General features: G+C 37.4%; 2 protein-coding genes across 7 annotated transcripts in view; both read left to right on the top strand.

The window, feature by feature from the left end:
• The window catches only part of mtmr1b (myotubularin related protein 1b), a 30,388-nt gene extending 22,413 nt beyond the window's left edge, over positions 1–7,975 (top strand). For all 6 annotated transcript variants that reach the window (XM_079834418.1, XM_079834420.1, XM_079834421.1 and 3 more), the window contains 2 exons: positions 4,963–5,139; positions 6,905–7,975. In XM_079834418.1, coding sequence (XP_079690544.1) covers positions 4,963–5,139; positions 6,905–7,054 — 327 coding nt within the window. In that variant the 3' untranslated portion in view covers positions 7,055–7,975. The remainder of the gene's footprint in view (positions 1–4,962; positions 5,140–6,904) is intronic.
• Positions 7,976–8,330: 355 nt separating this feature from the next.
• Positions 8,331–13,233, top strand: hmgb3b (high mobility group box 3b). The gene is made up of 5 exons (XM_079835624.1): positions 8,331–8,491; positions 10,329–10,508; positions 10,613–10,758; positions 10,862–11,036; positions 12,336–13,233. The coding sequence occupies exons 2-5, from the start codon at positions 10,359–10,361 to the stop codon at positions 12,483–12,485; spliced, it is 621 nt and encodes a 206-aa protein (XP_079691750.1). The 5' UTR covers positions 8,331–8,491; positions 10,329–10,358; the 3' UTR covers positions 12,486–13,233.
• Positions 13,234–18,098: the final 4,865 nt, after the last annotated feature.

The following is an 18,098-nucleotide window of genomic DNA, read 5'->3' as shown; positions in this document are numbered from 1 at the left end:
TGACTGAGGGCAAAGAGAAGTTTCATAACTTTATTTTTTAAGGATATTTAAATATACATGCAGTGAAGATAATGTAGGAGTTGTCTGGACCACATTTGTGTGGCTATTAATGCTTTAATATATATTTTTAATGAAAATGAAAAGAGGCAGAGTGGTGTTTTATGACATATTTCTCCTAGAGCGCCTTGAACGCGCGTCTATTTCGCTTCAACGGCTCAATTTATACGCGCGACCAAATTCGCTGTGGACGCGTGAATGGATTCAAAATGTTTGAGCGTCCAACTAGACGGGGTAGACGCGATTTTTTACGCTCTATTCGCGTTTGGTGTGAATGCAGCATTACAGTATATTAGATCCGTGCATAATCTTTTAAAGTGACAGCTGTCTAATTTTCCTGCTGCTGTCTCTCATGTTAATCAAAGAACAAAAGACAAAAGACATTCACTCTCCACTAGGGATGGGAAGATTCCCCGATTCGCTCGGTGCATCGGCTTAAAAAGTTAACGATGCGATGCGTCGGTTTAAAAAGTGTGCATCGGATACAAATTGGCATTTGTATCGCGATGCATCGTTTCTAACATATCTGCATCGGTAAAACCAGATTTATTTCTTTATAATTATTAGTAGACATACTATACTTTCATTATTTAGAAAGTGAAAAATATTTTTAGATTGTTTTCTCCCCTCTAAACTGTTTCTCAAGCACGTCTCTCTTCACTGTTGCGTGAACATATGATGTAGCCTATCACAACACTACAGAGACCGGGGCGTGTCCAGAAAGTCACATAGAGCATATTAAAGGTCCCGTTTTTCGTGTTTTTTTGAAGCTTTGATTTTGTTTACAGTGTGCAATATAACATGTGTTCATGTTTCGCGTGTAAAAAAACACAGTATTTTTCACACAATTTACTTATCTGTATACCGCTGTTTTCACTGTCCTCAAAACGGCTTGAAAGATTTCCCTGTTCTATGAAGTCTCTCCTTCAGAAACACGTAACGAGTTCTGATTGTGCCAGCGGTTCCCGTGTTGTGATTCGACAGCAGCTTTGCGCACGCAGAGCGCACGTTACCGGAAAGGTCACGCCTCTTACCATAACGGGGATGCATGCGCTCAATGATCTCTAAGTACAGCGTCCCTGGGAAAGCCAAACAAAGGTGACTTGACTCCGGGATGAAAATAACAGCGTCTCGACGACATGGCGACAAACAAACTCTACAAACGCAACCGAACGCAACACTTCCTCTACTCCACGCGGGAGCAACAAGACCACGCCCCCTTTTTCGCGTACTCTTGTGGGCGGAGGTTAGTAGACAAACTGTTCTACTGACGTAATTAAAGCAGGAAGTACAGAGTTGTAGTCCCAACCAGCCGTTCGCTGTAGGCTTTGAAAGGGAACTTCTGTTAAATAAAATATCTCGCTTGGCATTGAACTTTGAGCTTTATAATGTTACAGGTATTATATATGCTCTAACAGCAACATTACACACTAACTAAAGTTTGAAAAATGGGATCACGAAGAACAGGACCTTTAACATGGCAGAGGTAGAGCAGCTGCATCCTCCACCAAGTAATTACAAATCCAGTGTGTGGAAACACTTTGGGTTTTATAAGAAAGCTGGAAATCTTGATAAAACCCATGCAATTTGTAAAATATGTCGTGCCACTATAAAATATACAGGCAGCATGACGAATCTGACAACACACTTGAAGCGCCGACACGGTGTGAGTTTGGAGATGCCGGCCTCCTCCTCCTCTCACTCGGATTTAGCTGAACCTGCTACTGCTAGCGGGACGCCGGGTGAACAAACGATCAAAACTTTTTTTCAATCACAGCTGCCTAACAGTTCTGCTCATTCCAAGGTAATAACCGACGCAATCGCCTTTTTTATCTGTAAAGACATTCAGCCTTACAGCGTAGATAACGAGGGCTTCCAATATCTCCTCCACGTCTTGGAGCCGAGGTACCACATACTGTACACATACACATATTATTGGTTATGTCAACATAGCACCTGTTTTCTGTTCTCTGAGTAGCCTAAGCCTGTCTGCTGAAAGCACATTCATCTGCTAGCAAGTTATGGAACATTTCTTCAGTTTATCTCTGAGCAGCATCCTTAAATTGTTTCACTGTTAAATGTTTGACCTGTTAAAGGTTTAAGTGGAGACAGAACAGGAAAAAAACATTTGGTTTTATTTAATCTTTTTTTTTTGCACTACCAAAACCTATTTGTGTAAGGCTCATGCACTACAAATCAGAAGCCACTTAAGTTAATTTATGATTTGTTGTCTGAAACAAAGAAATAAAAGTATCTGTGAGATACTGAAATGCATATCATCATATTTGTTTCATTGCATCATACAGCATCGAATCGCGTTGAATCGAAATCGGATCGCACTGCATCGTAACAAGGGTTTTATCATACCGTATCGCATCGCCAGCTGCTTCATGTATCTTTAATGTATCGTATCGTTGGCTATGCATCGAGATCGCATCGGCCTCAGTTATGGAGATGCACATCCCTACTCTCCACTCTTGACTGAATAACTTTTGTAACTAAGCATTAATCTGTATTACATTTTTACAATGAAGACTATCCAGTGTTATTTTACATTAGATTGCTTTCATTTCTGTAGTATTCCTTACCTGAATATACTGTTAGACCAGTCCCGCTGCTGGCCGTCTTGGTGCCCTAAGTGTAATTACTTTATGGTGCCCGCGGTAGCGGCGTGCGTGACTTTGTAGAGCTAGGGTGGGGGTTAATGGGTCTTCTTGTGGTGCCCCCTCAGCCATTGGTGCCCTACGCGCAGCGCGTGGTGGGAGCGGTGGCGGTATGTTAGACCCACCTGAAAATGTTTATTTCATATCTCTCTTTATTCTATTGCATTTATTTGTGCTGTTGTTTGCAATTTGTTTACTTGTTCCTATTTTTTTACTTGTTTTTTTTAGGAAAATAAATTTTTGCATTGAAGAAAAGTAGATTTTTGTTTGTATATGCTGGCAATTATAGCTCATAGAAGATAACCGGAATTTGCAAAAATCTGTGTCGGCAGCAGGTCACACAAAAAATCAGAAATCAGAATCGGCCAAGAAAATTGCAATTGGTGCATCTCTACTCAAAACACAATCATCTTCATTAAAAGTAGTGAGACTAAATGATCTTATTCTGCTCTCTCTCCTATAGCGGTCTTTGATGTTGGAATTAGCTGATGATAAATAAAACGCAGCTCATATCTGTTGCTTTCGTTGACGTCACGTGAACTCCGTTAAATTTGCATATAGTGCAGGAATTGAAGATCGGATTTAAAGGTCCCGTCCTTCGTGTTTTTTTGAAGCTTTGATTGTGTTTACAGTGTGCAATATAACATGTGTTCATGTTTCGCGTGTAAAAAAACACAGTATTTTTCACACTATTTACTTATCTGTATACCGCTGTTTCCACTGTCCTAAAAACGGCTGGTGATTTCCTTGTTTTTTTTATTTTTTTATTTTTTTATTTTTTATTAAACATTCACTTACAATATGCAAAGGTGAAGCCATAAACCAGAAAACATAGCCAGAGGTTCAGGGACGGAGAAACATTACATAATTTGAGTTTGGAGAAAAATAAATAAATAAAAATGAAAATAAATAAACAGATGAGGAAGCATCAATTAAACACAAGTCTTCCCACAAAATATAAAATAATAATAATGAAATGAGAAAAAAAAAAAAAAAACCCGAAAGAAACAACAACATTATATTAATTACCAATACATTAATTAAACAAAAACGCCAAAATTTGAGCATACATTCAGAGTTTTAGTAGCCTTTTTGTTACAAGAGGTAGATATAGATTTAATATAGATCTTAACATCTTCTTGAAAGTGAGAAAAATTGGGGGTAACTTTAATAGTTTTACATTTGTGGATAAAATATTTAGCAAGAAAAATTATTAGGTTGCAAAGAAAAAAAATATTTTCATCTTGCTTCTCATAAATGAAAAACCCAAACAAAACATCCTTGAAATAGAGCTCAAAATCTTTATATATATATTGTTTACAATGAACTGGCAAATATCTTGCCAAAGTTTTCTTGTATGACCACAATGCCAAAAAAGATGCAAGATTGTTTTTTTTTTTTTTTTTTTTTTTATTGCAATATTAATAAACAAAATAAAAAGATGCAAGATAGTTTCTGGTTGTGAGGTGATTTCCTTGTTCTATAAAGTCCCTCCTTCAGAAACACGTAACGAGTTCTGATTGTGCAAGCGGTTCCTGTGCTGTGATTCGACCACAGCTTAGCGCACGTGAAAGCGGTTCCTGTTTTGTAATTTGACAGCAGCTTAGCGCACGTTGGAAAGGTCACGCCTCTTAACGGGGAGATGTATGCGTTCAATAATCTCTACAGCGTCCCTGGGAAAGCCAAACAAAGGTGATTTGACTCCTGGATGAAAATAACAGCGTCTCGATGACATGGCGATAAACACACTCAACGCAACAGTTCCTTTTCTCCACGCGACCGTCCGCTTCTCCACGTGGGACAGCAACAAGACCGCGCCCCCTTTTTCGCGTTTCTTTGTGGGCGGAGGTTAGTCTGTTCTACTGCGCTACTGACGTAATTAAAGAAGGAAGTACCAGGATGTAGTCCAAGCCAGCCGTTCGCTGTAGGCTTTGAAAGGGAACTTCTGTTAAATAAAATATCTCGCTTGGCATTGAACTTTGAGCTTTATAATTTTACAGGTATTATTTATGCTCTAACAGCAACATTACACACTAACTAAAGTTTGAACAATGGAATCGCGAAGAAGGGGACCTTTAACTTCTTTTGCGGAGACACATGCATGTGGCCAAGTGCAAATGGAACCGTTTTAACAAATCCGATAGCTATCCGATCAGTAAAAACACATGAAGTGACCAGGTGTAAACAGGCCCTTAAAGTAATCCCGTCATGATTTACTTGTCATTCCATTCTGATTGTGCAGGAGGTTTACAGTAAGACCGTGTCTCTATGGTCATATGTGAACAGCCAGCTTGAGGAATTTACCAACCCGTTGTATGTGAACTACGAGCACCATGTTTTATATCCAGTAGCCAGTCTGAGACATCTAGAGCTTTGGGTCAGTTATTATGTGCGCTGGAACCCTCGCATGAGGCCACAGGTGAGCAGGGGATGCGGAAGAAGATGGTTGATGCAATATGTTTAATAACTCATTATTCCAAATATGTTTCAGTGGAAGTAGGTTTAAATGTGTTTTGTGGACTTCTTGATTTGTATTTAACCCTGCAAACTCAAAGCCTGACATATGAAATAATAGTCAGAAAATTCTTATTTATTAAACCTTTAGTCAAAATATTGAGAAATAAGAAAAAATTTATTATTTGCCTAGTTCAAAACTAAACAAAAATATGCAGTTTGGTGCAGTTGCTAATATTTTTATATAATATATTAATTTGGCCATATATTTATATGGCTAAAAATGTAAGAAGGAATTCCGATTGCTTGCAATGTAAATCTTTATATATATTTGCAGACTGTGTGCATAAAATGCATACATATCAGTAAACACTATAGCACTCAATATGTTTTAGTTAAAGTCCAAAAATATGTAAAGTTGCTTCAGTCCAGTAAGTGTTCATCTTTAAATATTACTAACAATATAAAAGTTATTATGTTTACTTTATAAAAGTCAGTAAAGATTTCGCAGCAAAAACCGAAACTGAAGATGGACATTTTTAGAATTATATTAAAAGGCCTTTTAGTTTAAACTATATCAATCAGACGAGAGAAGGCATGTAAATTTGTGTGCCACTGCCGCTTAAAAGTTTAGGATCTGTAAGATTTTTTTATGTTTTTAAAAGAAAGTTCAAAAGAACAGCATTTCTCTGAAATAAAAGCTTTTGTAACATTATAAATGTATTTACAGTCACTTTTGACCAATTGAATGCATCCTTGCTGAATAAATGTATTAATTTCTTTCATTTGCTTCCAAAAAAAAATCTTACTGACCCTACACTTTTGAACGGTAGTGTATAAAGTTACAAAATCTTTCTATTTCAGATAAATGCTGTTCTTTTGAACTTTCTATTCATCAAAGAATCCTGAAAAAAAGTAGACAACTGTTTTCAACATTTGATAATAATCATAAATATTTCTTAAGCAGCAAAGCATCATATTAGAATGATTTCTGAAGGTTCATGTGATATTGAAGATGCTGAAATTCAGCTTTGCATTACAGAAATAAATTGCATAATTACAATATATTCAAAAATAAAACTGTTATTTTGAATTGCTATAATATTTAACAATATTTTAGAATTTATTTATGATATATTATTTACTCAGACGGCACAACAAAATCCTGAAATGTTCGTTTTCCAATTATTAATGGGATTTTAATTCCACATTTGTGTGGTCTTATGACTTTTGAACACCATTGTATGTATTTATTTGTATATACATTTTTATGTTTAGTAACCTTTATTTTTTTGTATTTTATGAAGTGGTGGTATTTGGGAAACCTGTTTGGTAATGATCATTAGTGTACACCTCAATGGAGTAAGGGGCATGTTTTTGCATTCCAGTGCAATGCTTTTCTATTGTTTTCTAAACATGATACATTTGATTTACAATGCAGTTTAAAAATGCCATTGGATATTTCACATTTGGGAGCAACCAATGAACTTGGTTGCTCAGGTCAGAAAGAAAATATAAAAACACAATTTAAAATTGATTTATCAAAACATTATTTAGTGTTACATTTGACATTTGTATGTATTTACTTATATATACATTTTAATTGGACCTTTATTTTTTACTTTTATGATTTATTTAATTAAATTGAAATTGTAGAAAATGTTGTGATGTAAATACTTTACATTTAGTGAAACCATAGGCTCTTTTTTCCCGTTGTCTCTGTCTGTCAGGTTCCTGTTCACCAGAGTCTGAAGGAGTTGTTGGTCCTGAAATCAGAGTTGCAGAAGAGAGTGGAGGAGCTCAAACGAGACGCAGCTTCATCACATTCGTTCTCCTCTTCCTCAGAGCATGAAGGCGTACCCATGCAGACTACTGTCTGAGCATTTGGTCATTGGTGCCCTCTAAAGGCCATAAAGCCACTGGCTAAATCACGTAGCACTACAGTTCAACAAACATTTTCCATATTATGAGTTTTCTATGCATAACTTTGTGAAGGGTTTTCTGATTTTGTCACTTATTTTGTGAAAATAAAATTTCACATTCGGTTGTTGAATTTAACATCTGAGCTTCATCAACGCATGGGTTTCAAGCATATTCCAGGAGAGTAGAGGATTTTTTTATTAATCAAATTTTGTAATTAACAATAAAATGTATTCCAGAACAAAACAAACAATATGCCTGAATATACTAATGGCTTTGGCAAGAGTGTTCTTGCTCTTGTATTGCCTACAATAATTACTACTAATTAAAATGTAATATAATTCAGAATCATGCATAATATAAACTCTGTGCATAAATTTGCTCTGTGGTAGCGGGTGACATTTATTTTACACAAACTGCCACCTTCAGATAAACTATATTTTAAATGCATTCCAATATTACTATGACCTAAGAATTACTAAAAGTTGCCTAATGCATACATTTATGCATTTATTTTCTACATGTGTTTGTGATACTATTTTTTTTATTTGTTTTATATTAATTTTTTATACGCTTAAATGTGTAATAATTGTGTATGTTAATATGTTAAACACTGAATTTTCTTGTATGAAGGAAAAAATATCTTACAAAAACTGGTTTTATATCTGCTGCTTTTGGTAGTCCATTATATCTCCTTTCTCATTGCAAATTGTATTTTATGTAGACAAAATATAGTTAATTAAATTCTGTTTTAGTTTAAAGGTTAGGTTCTAAGTACATGTAAATGCCATTAAGCTAAATATTTATAATGAAACAATTATTGTCACTCTTGACACTAGCTACATGGTTGTGGAGAAATAAAAATATTTTATCCACTCGGGGATTCGAGTTTGACTTTAATTTAAAAGTATCTTCCCCTTACCATCTTTCTCTTCATGTAGGCCATCCTCGTTTTCATATGGCAGCCAAACTACCCTAATTTCTACTCCTCTACTCAGTATTATCACGCTCTAAACATTGTACAGTATGCAGTCTTCAATTATTGAATATAGTTTCCCTACATATTGCACTGTACTGCCCGTGGTTCACGCTCACACGTGGTTTGCCATAGACCTTTTTAACTTCTGTTGTTTTGACAGAAATTCCCGCCTAGTTTTTGAATAATGGGGTGTGTCTTCAGCTTTTGTCCAATCAAGGCACACGGCTAATGAATATGTAATATCGTTTGACCAATCCACAGTAGTGGAGGCTGTTTTAAATGCTCGCGGGACTAACCAATCAGGCAGGTCTCGTAGTGAGCTAGCGCGAGGCTGTGTGGTCTTCTATAGAGAGGAAGCGCGAGGCCGTTAGTGTGACTGACTGAGGAGAACAGACGACAGGACAAACATTATAAGAAGGTATCTACAAAGCTCTCCATTTTAAACCATTAATTGTGGCCTAGTATTCTTTTCAAAATCGTATTTTAAGTATTTAAATCCTTTTTTTGTTACGCAAAAGATACTTTATGTATAACAATTTTTTTCTTGTATAAACTGATTTATAGTGAAATGTTAACGGGGGTGTTTTTTTCTTTTCTTTCTATCTTTTTTTTCTTACCTTTTTATAATCAATTAAAACTACCTTTTTGTCGGTTAAACCGAAGTTGAGCGACGAACATGCTTTTAAAATGGCTGGCGATATAAAAATCTGCTTCAAACAAACCACGGGCTTCTAAATGGTCTAAAAGGCTGTCGTGAGGTACACCGTGTATAATCACTGTGTTTGCCGTGTAATAGTTTAATCGTGTGGTATATTTGCCGGTTATAGAGGGCATTGAGCCGTTAAAGCGCTGTTTACAGTCAATGCCAGTCATGGCTGGTTTGACTCTGCCTTTGTTGCAAATGGGTTTGTGCGCGAATTTGCGAATCCTACTATGGTGAAGGGTTGGCTCATGAATATTAATTGGTTAGCCGACGTTGCTACGTAAATTCTCTACGGCGTGACTTAACTTATTTACAACGAACGCCTTCACTATAGTATGATTCGTTAATTCGCAGTGTCCTTAACGCCCATCTAACTACGTGTACATGGAAACCAACCAATCAGTTGGTTATGCGGGGCGAACGTCACTGTGCGTAATTAATATTCATGCATTAAACCTTCAAGGTAGTAGGATTTGGCGTGCAGTGTGAAACTGGTAAAACTTTGCTAAAGCTGGCCTCTCGGCACATTGCGTTTAATAAACGACTTTTAAAATATCCACATTGAACAGTTGCTAGCTAAACCGTGTCCTTGAAGTGTCTCTCGAGAAAATGGGGGTGCAAGTCATTGTTCCTCGCCGCTGATAGAGGCCATTTTAATGAATGGCGTCTGATTGAGGAGACGCGGTTAGTCATTTGCTCTCTTCACACATTGCCTGCCTTTTTATACTAGCCACGCCTTTAAATTACATCTTATTTGCGAAATCAATCATTTGCAGCATTACGGTTAAAAATAAAATGTAGTTTCTGTCATTAATTTGCGTTTCACAACACGAAAAATAAACTAAACTGCTTGAAGGAACCTTAGGCGATATTATATTGTGTGTGTGTGCGCGCGCACATTAATTTTATATATATATATATATATATATATATATATATATATATATTATAATTTTTTTATTATTAAATAATCTGTATATGCGTGTCCCTAAGGTAGGTAATTTTTGTCTGTGGAATAACTTGTAAATCTTTTAAAGAGACATACTGTGAGCTACGAGGGTGGCTATCAGTGCTTCTGTTAAAGCAATCAGCCCACATGAATTCAAATCAATCATTACCTATGATTCTGCAAAAACATCTAAACAAATTGCACCAAAATAACTCTTTTGCACCTGCCCACTCCCATGAAGCACTGTGGATGATGTAATAGTAAATCTTCCTATGATTATGAGGGCACATTCATTATTAAAAGTGCAGGGTGACAACTTAAAAAAAAAAAATAATACTGCTATTTATTCCATATATTTAAAAAAAAAAAATAAAAATCGTTTTCTGATGACTTGAACTGAGAAAATACTACCAGGTCCAGGACCAAGGCTGCTGAAACAAGTGGATGGTCTCTGTTATACTGTATAGAGTCGCTAGGGATGTGACGCCCCATTGATGTTCAATGAAAAGATGCAGTTTGTGCAGTGAAACTGGCACCTTATGTGTGGTTCCTATTAACATACAAGCTTGTTTTATTTTTCTTAAATTTTCTGTGTACTTCTAGGTGTGGTGATATTTGAGCAGGTTCGTAATAATGGCAAAAGGTGAGCCAGGTAAGCCCAAGGGCAAGATGTCGGCCTATGCCTATTTTGTGAAGACGTGTCGTGAAGAGCACAACAAGAAGAACCCTGGTGTCTCGGTTAACTTCTCTGAATTTTCCAAGAAGTGCTCTGAGAGATGGAAAGTAAGTGGGTTATTCCTATCTGTAGCTTTCTTTATCCTGGAAATCAATGCAGAAAGAATAAAAAGGCTACCGCTAGGATCTTGAACAACTCTCATTTGTTGCAGACTATGTCACCAAAAGAGAAGACTAAATTTGACGACCTGGCCAAACAGGACAAGGCCCGTTATGAGCAGGAAATGATGCACTTCAATCCAGGAAAGAAGGGTAGCAGAAAGCAGAAGAAGGATCCTAATGCTCCAAGGCGGCCACCGTATGTTTTCAGTTCTTTATTCCATCCAGAATCACTGAATTGAGCTCTAGAAAAATGGTCCCATGTGGTTCAGATACTTAAATGTTTGTCTCTGCTTCTTCAGGTCTGGATTTTTCCTGTTCTGTTCAGAGGAGAGGCCCAGTATCAAGGCTCAGCACCCCAGCCTGGGCATTGGAGATGTAGCCAAAAAACTTGGAGAGATGTGGAACAATCTGTCTGACTCTGAGAAGCAGCCTTTCCTGTCCAAGGCCAACAAACTGAAGGACAAGTATAAGAAGGTGGAGAATGACCTCTCAAATGTTGTCCTTTTATACAGTTTGCCTAGTGGTTGAAGAATGAATGATTTGGGGCTGCCCCTGATGAGATTTTTCTAGTCGTTTCAAGTCATTAGTCGACTAATCCCACGGTTATGCAAGGGATAATCCACGGCTAGCTGTGCATTAAATGATTTTAATGCATGATGTGGAAGCAAAGAATTTGCAGTGCAATATTTGACCAGATGGGTAAAGCTGGCGGTTATTTTCGTCCGTTACTCGTTAGATCTAGCATTCTGCCCGCTTTGAATCTGAGACAAATGTATAGACTATTCCGCTCTCATGCATAAAGCTTGCAACAAGGAACCGGCAAAAGTAATGATTCTGTAGAACCTAGCATGGAGATTTTATTAATAAACTAGTGAGAACTTTAGTGACTCGCCGTCCCCGCTGTTCAGTGGAAGTGCCTTTAACATAATCAGAGTATTTATTTTAAAATGAGTTAATTTTAAAAGTAGACATTTCAAGCTACCTATATATTTCTCATATCTGTGAGGCAAGTATATTCAGAGTTTCCGCTGTTATCAGGAAAAAATGCAAGTGATCGCACCGGCGCTTCCATCTCATGCAGTAAGCACGCTAATACTTTAGCTGCCACACTCCGCACAAACACTTGGATATGTGCCTAATAATAGCGTGCATTTATTTAGGTTAGAGCGAGCGGCCAAGTGCAGTTTGCTACTCTAAGCCATATTTGAGGTGGATGGATGATGGGTGAACGATTGGATTTCTTGCCCAACATGGTGTAATTATGGACCCGCTGTCAATGATCTGTCCCTCACGATGGTTTTCTGCGACTAACAAACCAATAAAATAATCTAAGCCTCATCTCGTCGACTATTCGGGGTAGCCATAGAATTACTATATATGCATATATTAATGGTAATGTGAAATCGTATTACAAGTTATAACAACTGGTTTTTTTTTTTTTTCTATTTGAATATTTTGAAATGTGATTTTATTCCTGTGTTGCACCGCTGAATTTATTACTCCAGTCTTTAGTGTCACATGATCCTTCAGAAATCATTGAAATATGCTAATTTGCTGATCAAGAAATGTTTATTATAAAAAATTATTTATAAAAAAAATAATAATTGTGACTGGTTTTAACAGTGTAAAGTGGTTTTTATTTTAAGAATTTGTTGTTAAATATAGAACATGCAGTTGTTTGACTTCTTTCAAAAACCTAAATCTTGTGGGGTTTTTTTTTTTTTTTTTTTTTTGCCCAGTTGTCACTCAACTCATGTCATTTTGCTTTCTCAGGATGTGGCGGACTACAGTAAAAAGGGAAAGGACGGCGGAGGGGCATCATCTGCCAAATCCAAGCCCAAGGTTGAAGATGATGATGACGAAGATGAAGATGAGGAGGAGGAAGAAGAAGAAGAGGAGGATGATGATGACGACGATGACTAAAGAACTTGTTACTCCTAATTGAGCAGCAAGTTATTTGTTCGCTGCCAATTAGGTTGGGTCTAAGAGGTCTTGGTGTCAAGGCTGCTATACACTGATCACCAGTAGATAAGCCCAATGCATGCAAGCTCTGACTTTAGACAACCAAACTCTCAATGCCCGGGTTTGCTGGTGGTCATGTTACAGCTTGCTATTAAACCGCATTGGCAAAAGCAAAATATTTCCACACCGTTCGACAATAAATAAAGTGGTAGCAGTACATACTCTTTTTAAAACTATTTAAAGTGGTGTGTTTCTGTATGGCTGTTGACTTATTTTCTTTTTTTTTTTATTTTCTATTCTCCCAGCTTTCAAAATGCACAATTTGTGGATAGATTTAAGGTTTCATTTTTCCGTTCGGCCACATAAGCTTCCTGCGTTGTTGAAAGGATGTTTGTGATGTGCAGTTATATTATTATTTGTGTAATTTTGAATGATTACATTGATAATTTTATGTGTGGCGAGTCTGGGGACATTTTCAGCTTTATCCAGAGGCAAGTGATCAAATGCTGGGGAAAGCTCTTATTTGCACCTTCAATTGTTACTTTTTTTTTTTTTTCTTTTATGTATAGGTGACACTGTGATTTGAAATAAACATGGCATTTTTAGATCTCAAATGATTCAAGTGACTTTCTTATCTGCAAAATGTTCAATGTAGTGTGTAAATACTTGGGGTATTTTGTCAATGTTCTCAATAAAGTTATAAATGGCAGTTTCTTTTAAGAGTGCTCATTTAATTTGGATTTTAGTATACTTTTTTTTTTTTCTCTCCATTTAATAAAATTATCTAAATGCAATGAGTGTGTTGAGCCACTAGATGTCAAAGCCGGCCACCAATTGCAAAAGCTGTGTGTATAACAACCTAGAGAAAGCTGTCGATAAAACCAAACTGGCTACTAATGAATTTCCTTACTTCCCTATAAACGGTAGAATGTCTGAAAATGGTATGTTATCAAACAGTAGATGAGAGGTACCCAGATGACCTATCACCGAAATTCTTAAGTGCTAATCCATCCATGGACGTTTTATCCCATGAGGCCTCGCGAGAGGATTTGCAAATGGCTGTGAAGCGACGTAACCAATGCTACGATAATTTCCCCTCATAATGGTCGTAAAATACATATTTCTTTGATTTTGAGCACTTGTTTACTTTTATAGTGTGAATGTCTTGCATAGAAACAGTTTGGACAAATAAGGCAGGAAATTCCCGGAATGCATTTCAGCAAGCTGGGGGGAAAAATCGAAATGGCAGACAACATGAGAAGTTACTTTTCTTTTTAATTCAGTAGCAATAAGAGTCAAAGTTAATTAAATGTTCTTACAATTGCAGTCAATGTAGCTGTGTGTATAAACATTATGACATGATGGCAATGTGATAAATATTCATATAAAAATTGAATAGCTACAGTATTTGGTACATGTCAGGTAAATGAAATATGAACATAAAGGTGTGGTCACACACATTTACGGTACTCTTGCTCTGTGACATTTCACTTGTAAAATCTAAAGTTGATCAAGTGAATTCAAATTGGTTTAAAAGTCGGTGTGAACAGTGTATCATACACCACTACACTATTGACTGCCTTTAGCCTATTGCCTGCAAAATTTAGCTGAAATCCCGCTAATGTAAACGCACAAACTCGGCATGAAATGGAAGTTGAGCCTTACTTCCCTATTATTGTGTATACCAGAATGAAACTGCTTTTCGTGCAAGAAAAAAAAATTGGGGCAGGAATTGATTTTGTTAATCGGTTATGGTTGTGGTCTGCCAATGCTGTGATGTCATGTGAGTGACAGGTAGTGTTGTAGTCAAGACCACCTAAACCGGGACCAAGTCGAGACCGAGACCAGCGTGTGCCAAGACCAAGACCAGACCAGCACTCCTTAAATTCATCTAAAAGATCCATATCTACTGTCTGAGAAATTACTTATATTTAATGAATAAATACAATTACAATAGTAAGACACTATAGCGCTGTTACCAATCAAATCACTAACAATAAAATTCATGGGACAGAAGTTGCATCTGAATTGCTACAATTACACCTGCATAAATAATGTTCAGATTAATTCAACATTAAAACATTAACATTATTGATCAGTCACGGAATCCTTTATTCAACCAATTTGTTCAAAGCAGCTGATTCATTTAATAGCCAAACGAAACGCTGCCGAATTAGCAAAGACACAGTTTAAAATGTACATTTTTAATATTAACTTCTTGTTTATTAAACATTTGTATAAATCAATATAATTTGCAATCACGGTTATATTCATGAAAACAGCTCTCTTGCTCTTGTGATATTGCTTAATTATATTCTATGTTATATATAAAAAAAACTAAATCTCAGAATTTTGTGGGCATTTATATTAATTTTGGGGCATTTTTGAAACAATGCTGGATTGATTTTGAACCCGGCAACAGAGTAACACAAGAAATCACATTACAAAGAAGTTATTGATTGCATTTTAAGCAGTAAGTTTTACATCAAATCACATTAATTATGTTAAATCAGACAATGCACCGGCAATTTAGTGATATCCAGTTGTGGTCTTGACTGGTCTTTCTTGAGATAAAATCCCGAGTCCTCCAAGTCCGAGACCAAGACAAGACCAAGATAACTTGGTTATCTCATTTTCAAAATATGGTCTTAAGATCGGTCTCAAGACCAAGACCGGTCTCGAGTACTACATCAAAAGTTGATGGTGGAAAGTTGTTTTGATTAAAGATTAAGATGGCACATAAAATGTAGTGATGATGTGCACAGATAAATCCTTTAATAAACATGCAATATTCCAAAACGAAAAGAATGATCTGTTTTGATTTCATGGTGTGGTGACTTCAAATGAGTGTTTCAACAGTAACCGGTAAGAAAAATGCCTTTTGTCCATATCCGTTGTTGTGAGGTTGTAGGCTACATGTGCATTCTTTGAAATATTTCAAAGATGTAGCCGTTTTTGAATTGCCATCCTGTCTGATAGAATGCCTTTCCCTTAAATAAGTATTTCTAGTCTGTGGAGGAAAGAAATGTGTCAAAAGGCTGTGAAAAGCCCTATGGATATCCCCATGAGAACTAAACCAAGCCATACATTTTTTATACGATGTCACCTCAACTATTGGTTTTATACTGCAAAAAGACATGGGCAAATATAAAAGGACCAATTGAATTACAAACTACAGTGACATTTATATATAATTATGAAATTATATGTTGATGCAAGAATCAGTAGACAATAAACATGGACAATAAAAATTAATTGAAACAAATACAAAGTATTAACAAATGAGACAGATCAGCAAAGCATCTCAAGAGAAGTGAAGATGGTTGTGTGTCTGTGTGTACACACACACCTAAATGATTATTAGGAACACCATACTAATACTGTGTTTGACCCCCTTTCACCTTCAGAACTGCCTTAATTCTATGTGGCATTGATTCAACAAGGTGCTGAAAGCATTCTTTAGAAATGTTGGCCCATATTGATACGATAGCATCTTACAGTTGATGGAGATTTGTGGGATGCACATCCAGGGCACGAAGCTCCCGTTCCACCACATCCCAAAGATGCTCTATTGGGTTGAGATCTGGTGACAGTGGGGGCCATTTTAGTACAGTGAACTCATTGTCATGTTCAAGAAACCAATTTGAAATGATTCGAGCTTTGTGACATGGTGCATTATCCTGCTGGAAGTAGCCATCAGAGGATGGGTACATGGTGGTCATAAAGGGATGGACATGGTCAGAAACAATGCTCAGGTTGGCCGTGGCATTTAAACGATGCCCAATTGGCACTAAGGGGCCTACAGTGTGCCAAGAAAACATCCCCCACACCATTACACCACCACCACCAGCCTGCACAGTGGTAACAAGGCATGATGGATCCATGTTCTCATTCTGTTTACGCCAAATTCTGACTCTACCATCTGAATGTCTCAACAGAAATCGAGAGTCATCAGACCTGTCAGGATAGAAAACTCAGGATTCAAATGCAAGTACCAATCCTTTATTTAAAGGAATAACTCAGAACGTTCAACAGTGAAAATAGCAGAAGATGCCGTGGTGCAGCTGGTCCTTGACAGCAAGGAATAACTCAGAACGTTCAACAATGAAAGTAACAGAAAAGGTTGTGGTGCATCTGGTTCTTGGCAGCACAGGGACTACAATGGGCCGATCTCCAGACAGCAGTCCAAACGAGATATCCACGGTGCAATAATCCTCCGGATCCAGACAGAAACCCGGAAGTCCACAACAGGCAAACTCCAGTCCAGGAACAACAGGAACTCAGGAGACGGAGGGCAGAAACTGCAATGGACAGAGCGTGAGCACCACACAGAACGATCCGATAATGAACTAACAAACACAGACACCATATATACACACACGCTGACGAGTCGCAGCTGCATTCGATCACTGATTAGTGATCGTAGTTGCCCAGCAACACACGTGACTGCCACCGACACCACACACACACACACACAACACATCAGAACAGAAATTCCACAGACCTGCAAACGTGACAAGACCAGGAAACATTTTTCCAGTCTTCAACTGTCCAATTTTGGTGAGCTCATACAAATTGTAGCCTCTTTTTCCTATTTGTAGTGGAGATGAGTGGTACCCGGTGGGGTCTTCTGCTGTTGTAGCCCATCCCCCTCAAGGTTGTGCGTGTTGTGAATTCACAAATGCTTTGCTGCATACCTCGGTTGTAACGAGTGGTTATTTCAGTCAAAGTTGCTCTTCTATCAGCTTGAGTCAGTCGGCCCATTCTCCTCTGACCTCAAGCATCAACAAGGCATTTTTGTCCGCAGGACTGCCGCATACTGGATGTTTTTCCCTTTTCACACCATTCTTTGTAAACCCTAGAAATGGTTGTGCCTGAAAATCCCAGTAACTGAGCAGATTGTGAAATACTCAGACCGGCCCGTCTGGCACCAACAACCATGCCACGCTCAAAATTGCTTAAATCACCTTTCTTTCCCATTCTGACATTCAGTTTGGAGTTAACCAGGACCACACCCCTAAATGCATTGAAGCAACTGCCATGTGATTGGTTAATTAGATAATTGCATTAATGAGAAATTGAACAGGTGTTCCTAATAATCCTTTAGGTGAGTGTATATATATTTATATATTTGCCTACAGAGCATACAGGTCTGTGGATGATGCAGTCAACATGGGACTGCATTATATCCTGCAACATCTCGACAGACCTGGGACTTATACAAGTGTTGGGGTAACAGTTTAGGACCCAGGACCAGTAGTGAAAAATGAAGACCAAGAGTCAGGAGTTAGATTAATGAAAGAAATATTTACTGAAGAATAGTTTGCAGTTTCATCAGCAGAAGCCAGCGTCAGAGTCTCTCGTGGAATCGCAGGCCAGACTCTGACTTACAGAGAATTTTGCCCACCAGTTATACTGTTTACAAGGACATTGATTACATCAACAATAACAGATGGCCTAAGCCTTAATTGGCTACAGAGACCTAAAAGCCTAAACATTTGTCACACATGTATAGATATGCCGGAATGGCGTAGTTTAGTCAGGATGCTCGTCGCAACATCCCTCCCAGAAGGG

The sequence above is a fragment of the Gobio gobio genome (assembly GCF_949357685.1).
Source record: "Gobio gobio genome assembly, chromosome: 14".
In the NCBI taxonomy this organism is placed as follows: domain Eukaryota; kingdom Metazoa; phylum Chordata; class Actinopteri; order Cypriniformes; family Gobionidae; genus Gobio; species Gobio gobio.
The sequence above is the reverse complement of the archived record's forward strand: the minus strand, read 5'-3'. Positions and strand labels throughout refer to the sequence as shown.

Bases quoted from the DNA above. Each gene is read 5' to 3' on its own strand.
- hmgb3b (XM_079835624.1), top strand. From the start codon at position 10,359: ATGGCAAAAGGTGAGCCAGGTAAGCCCAAGGGCAAGATGTCGGCCTAT. The intron at 10,509-10,612 runs GTAAGTGGGTTA...CATTTGTTGCAG, and splicing joins AGTGCTCTGAGAGATGGAAA to ACTATGTCACCAAAAGAGAA. The intron at 11,037-12,335 runs GTGGAGAATGAC...TTGCTTTCTCAG, and splicing joins TGAAGGACAAGTATAAGAAG to GATGTGGCGGACTACAGTAA.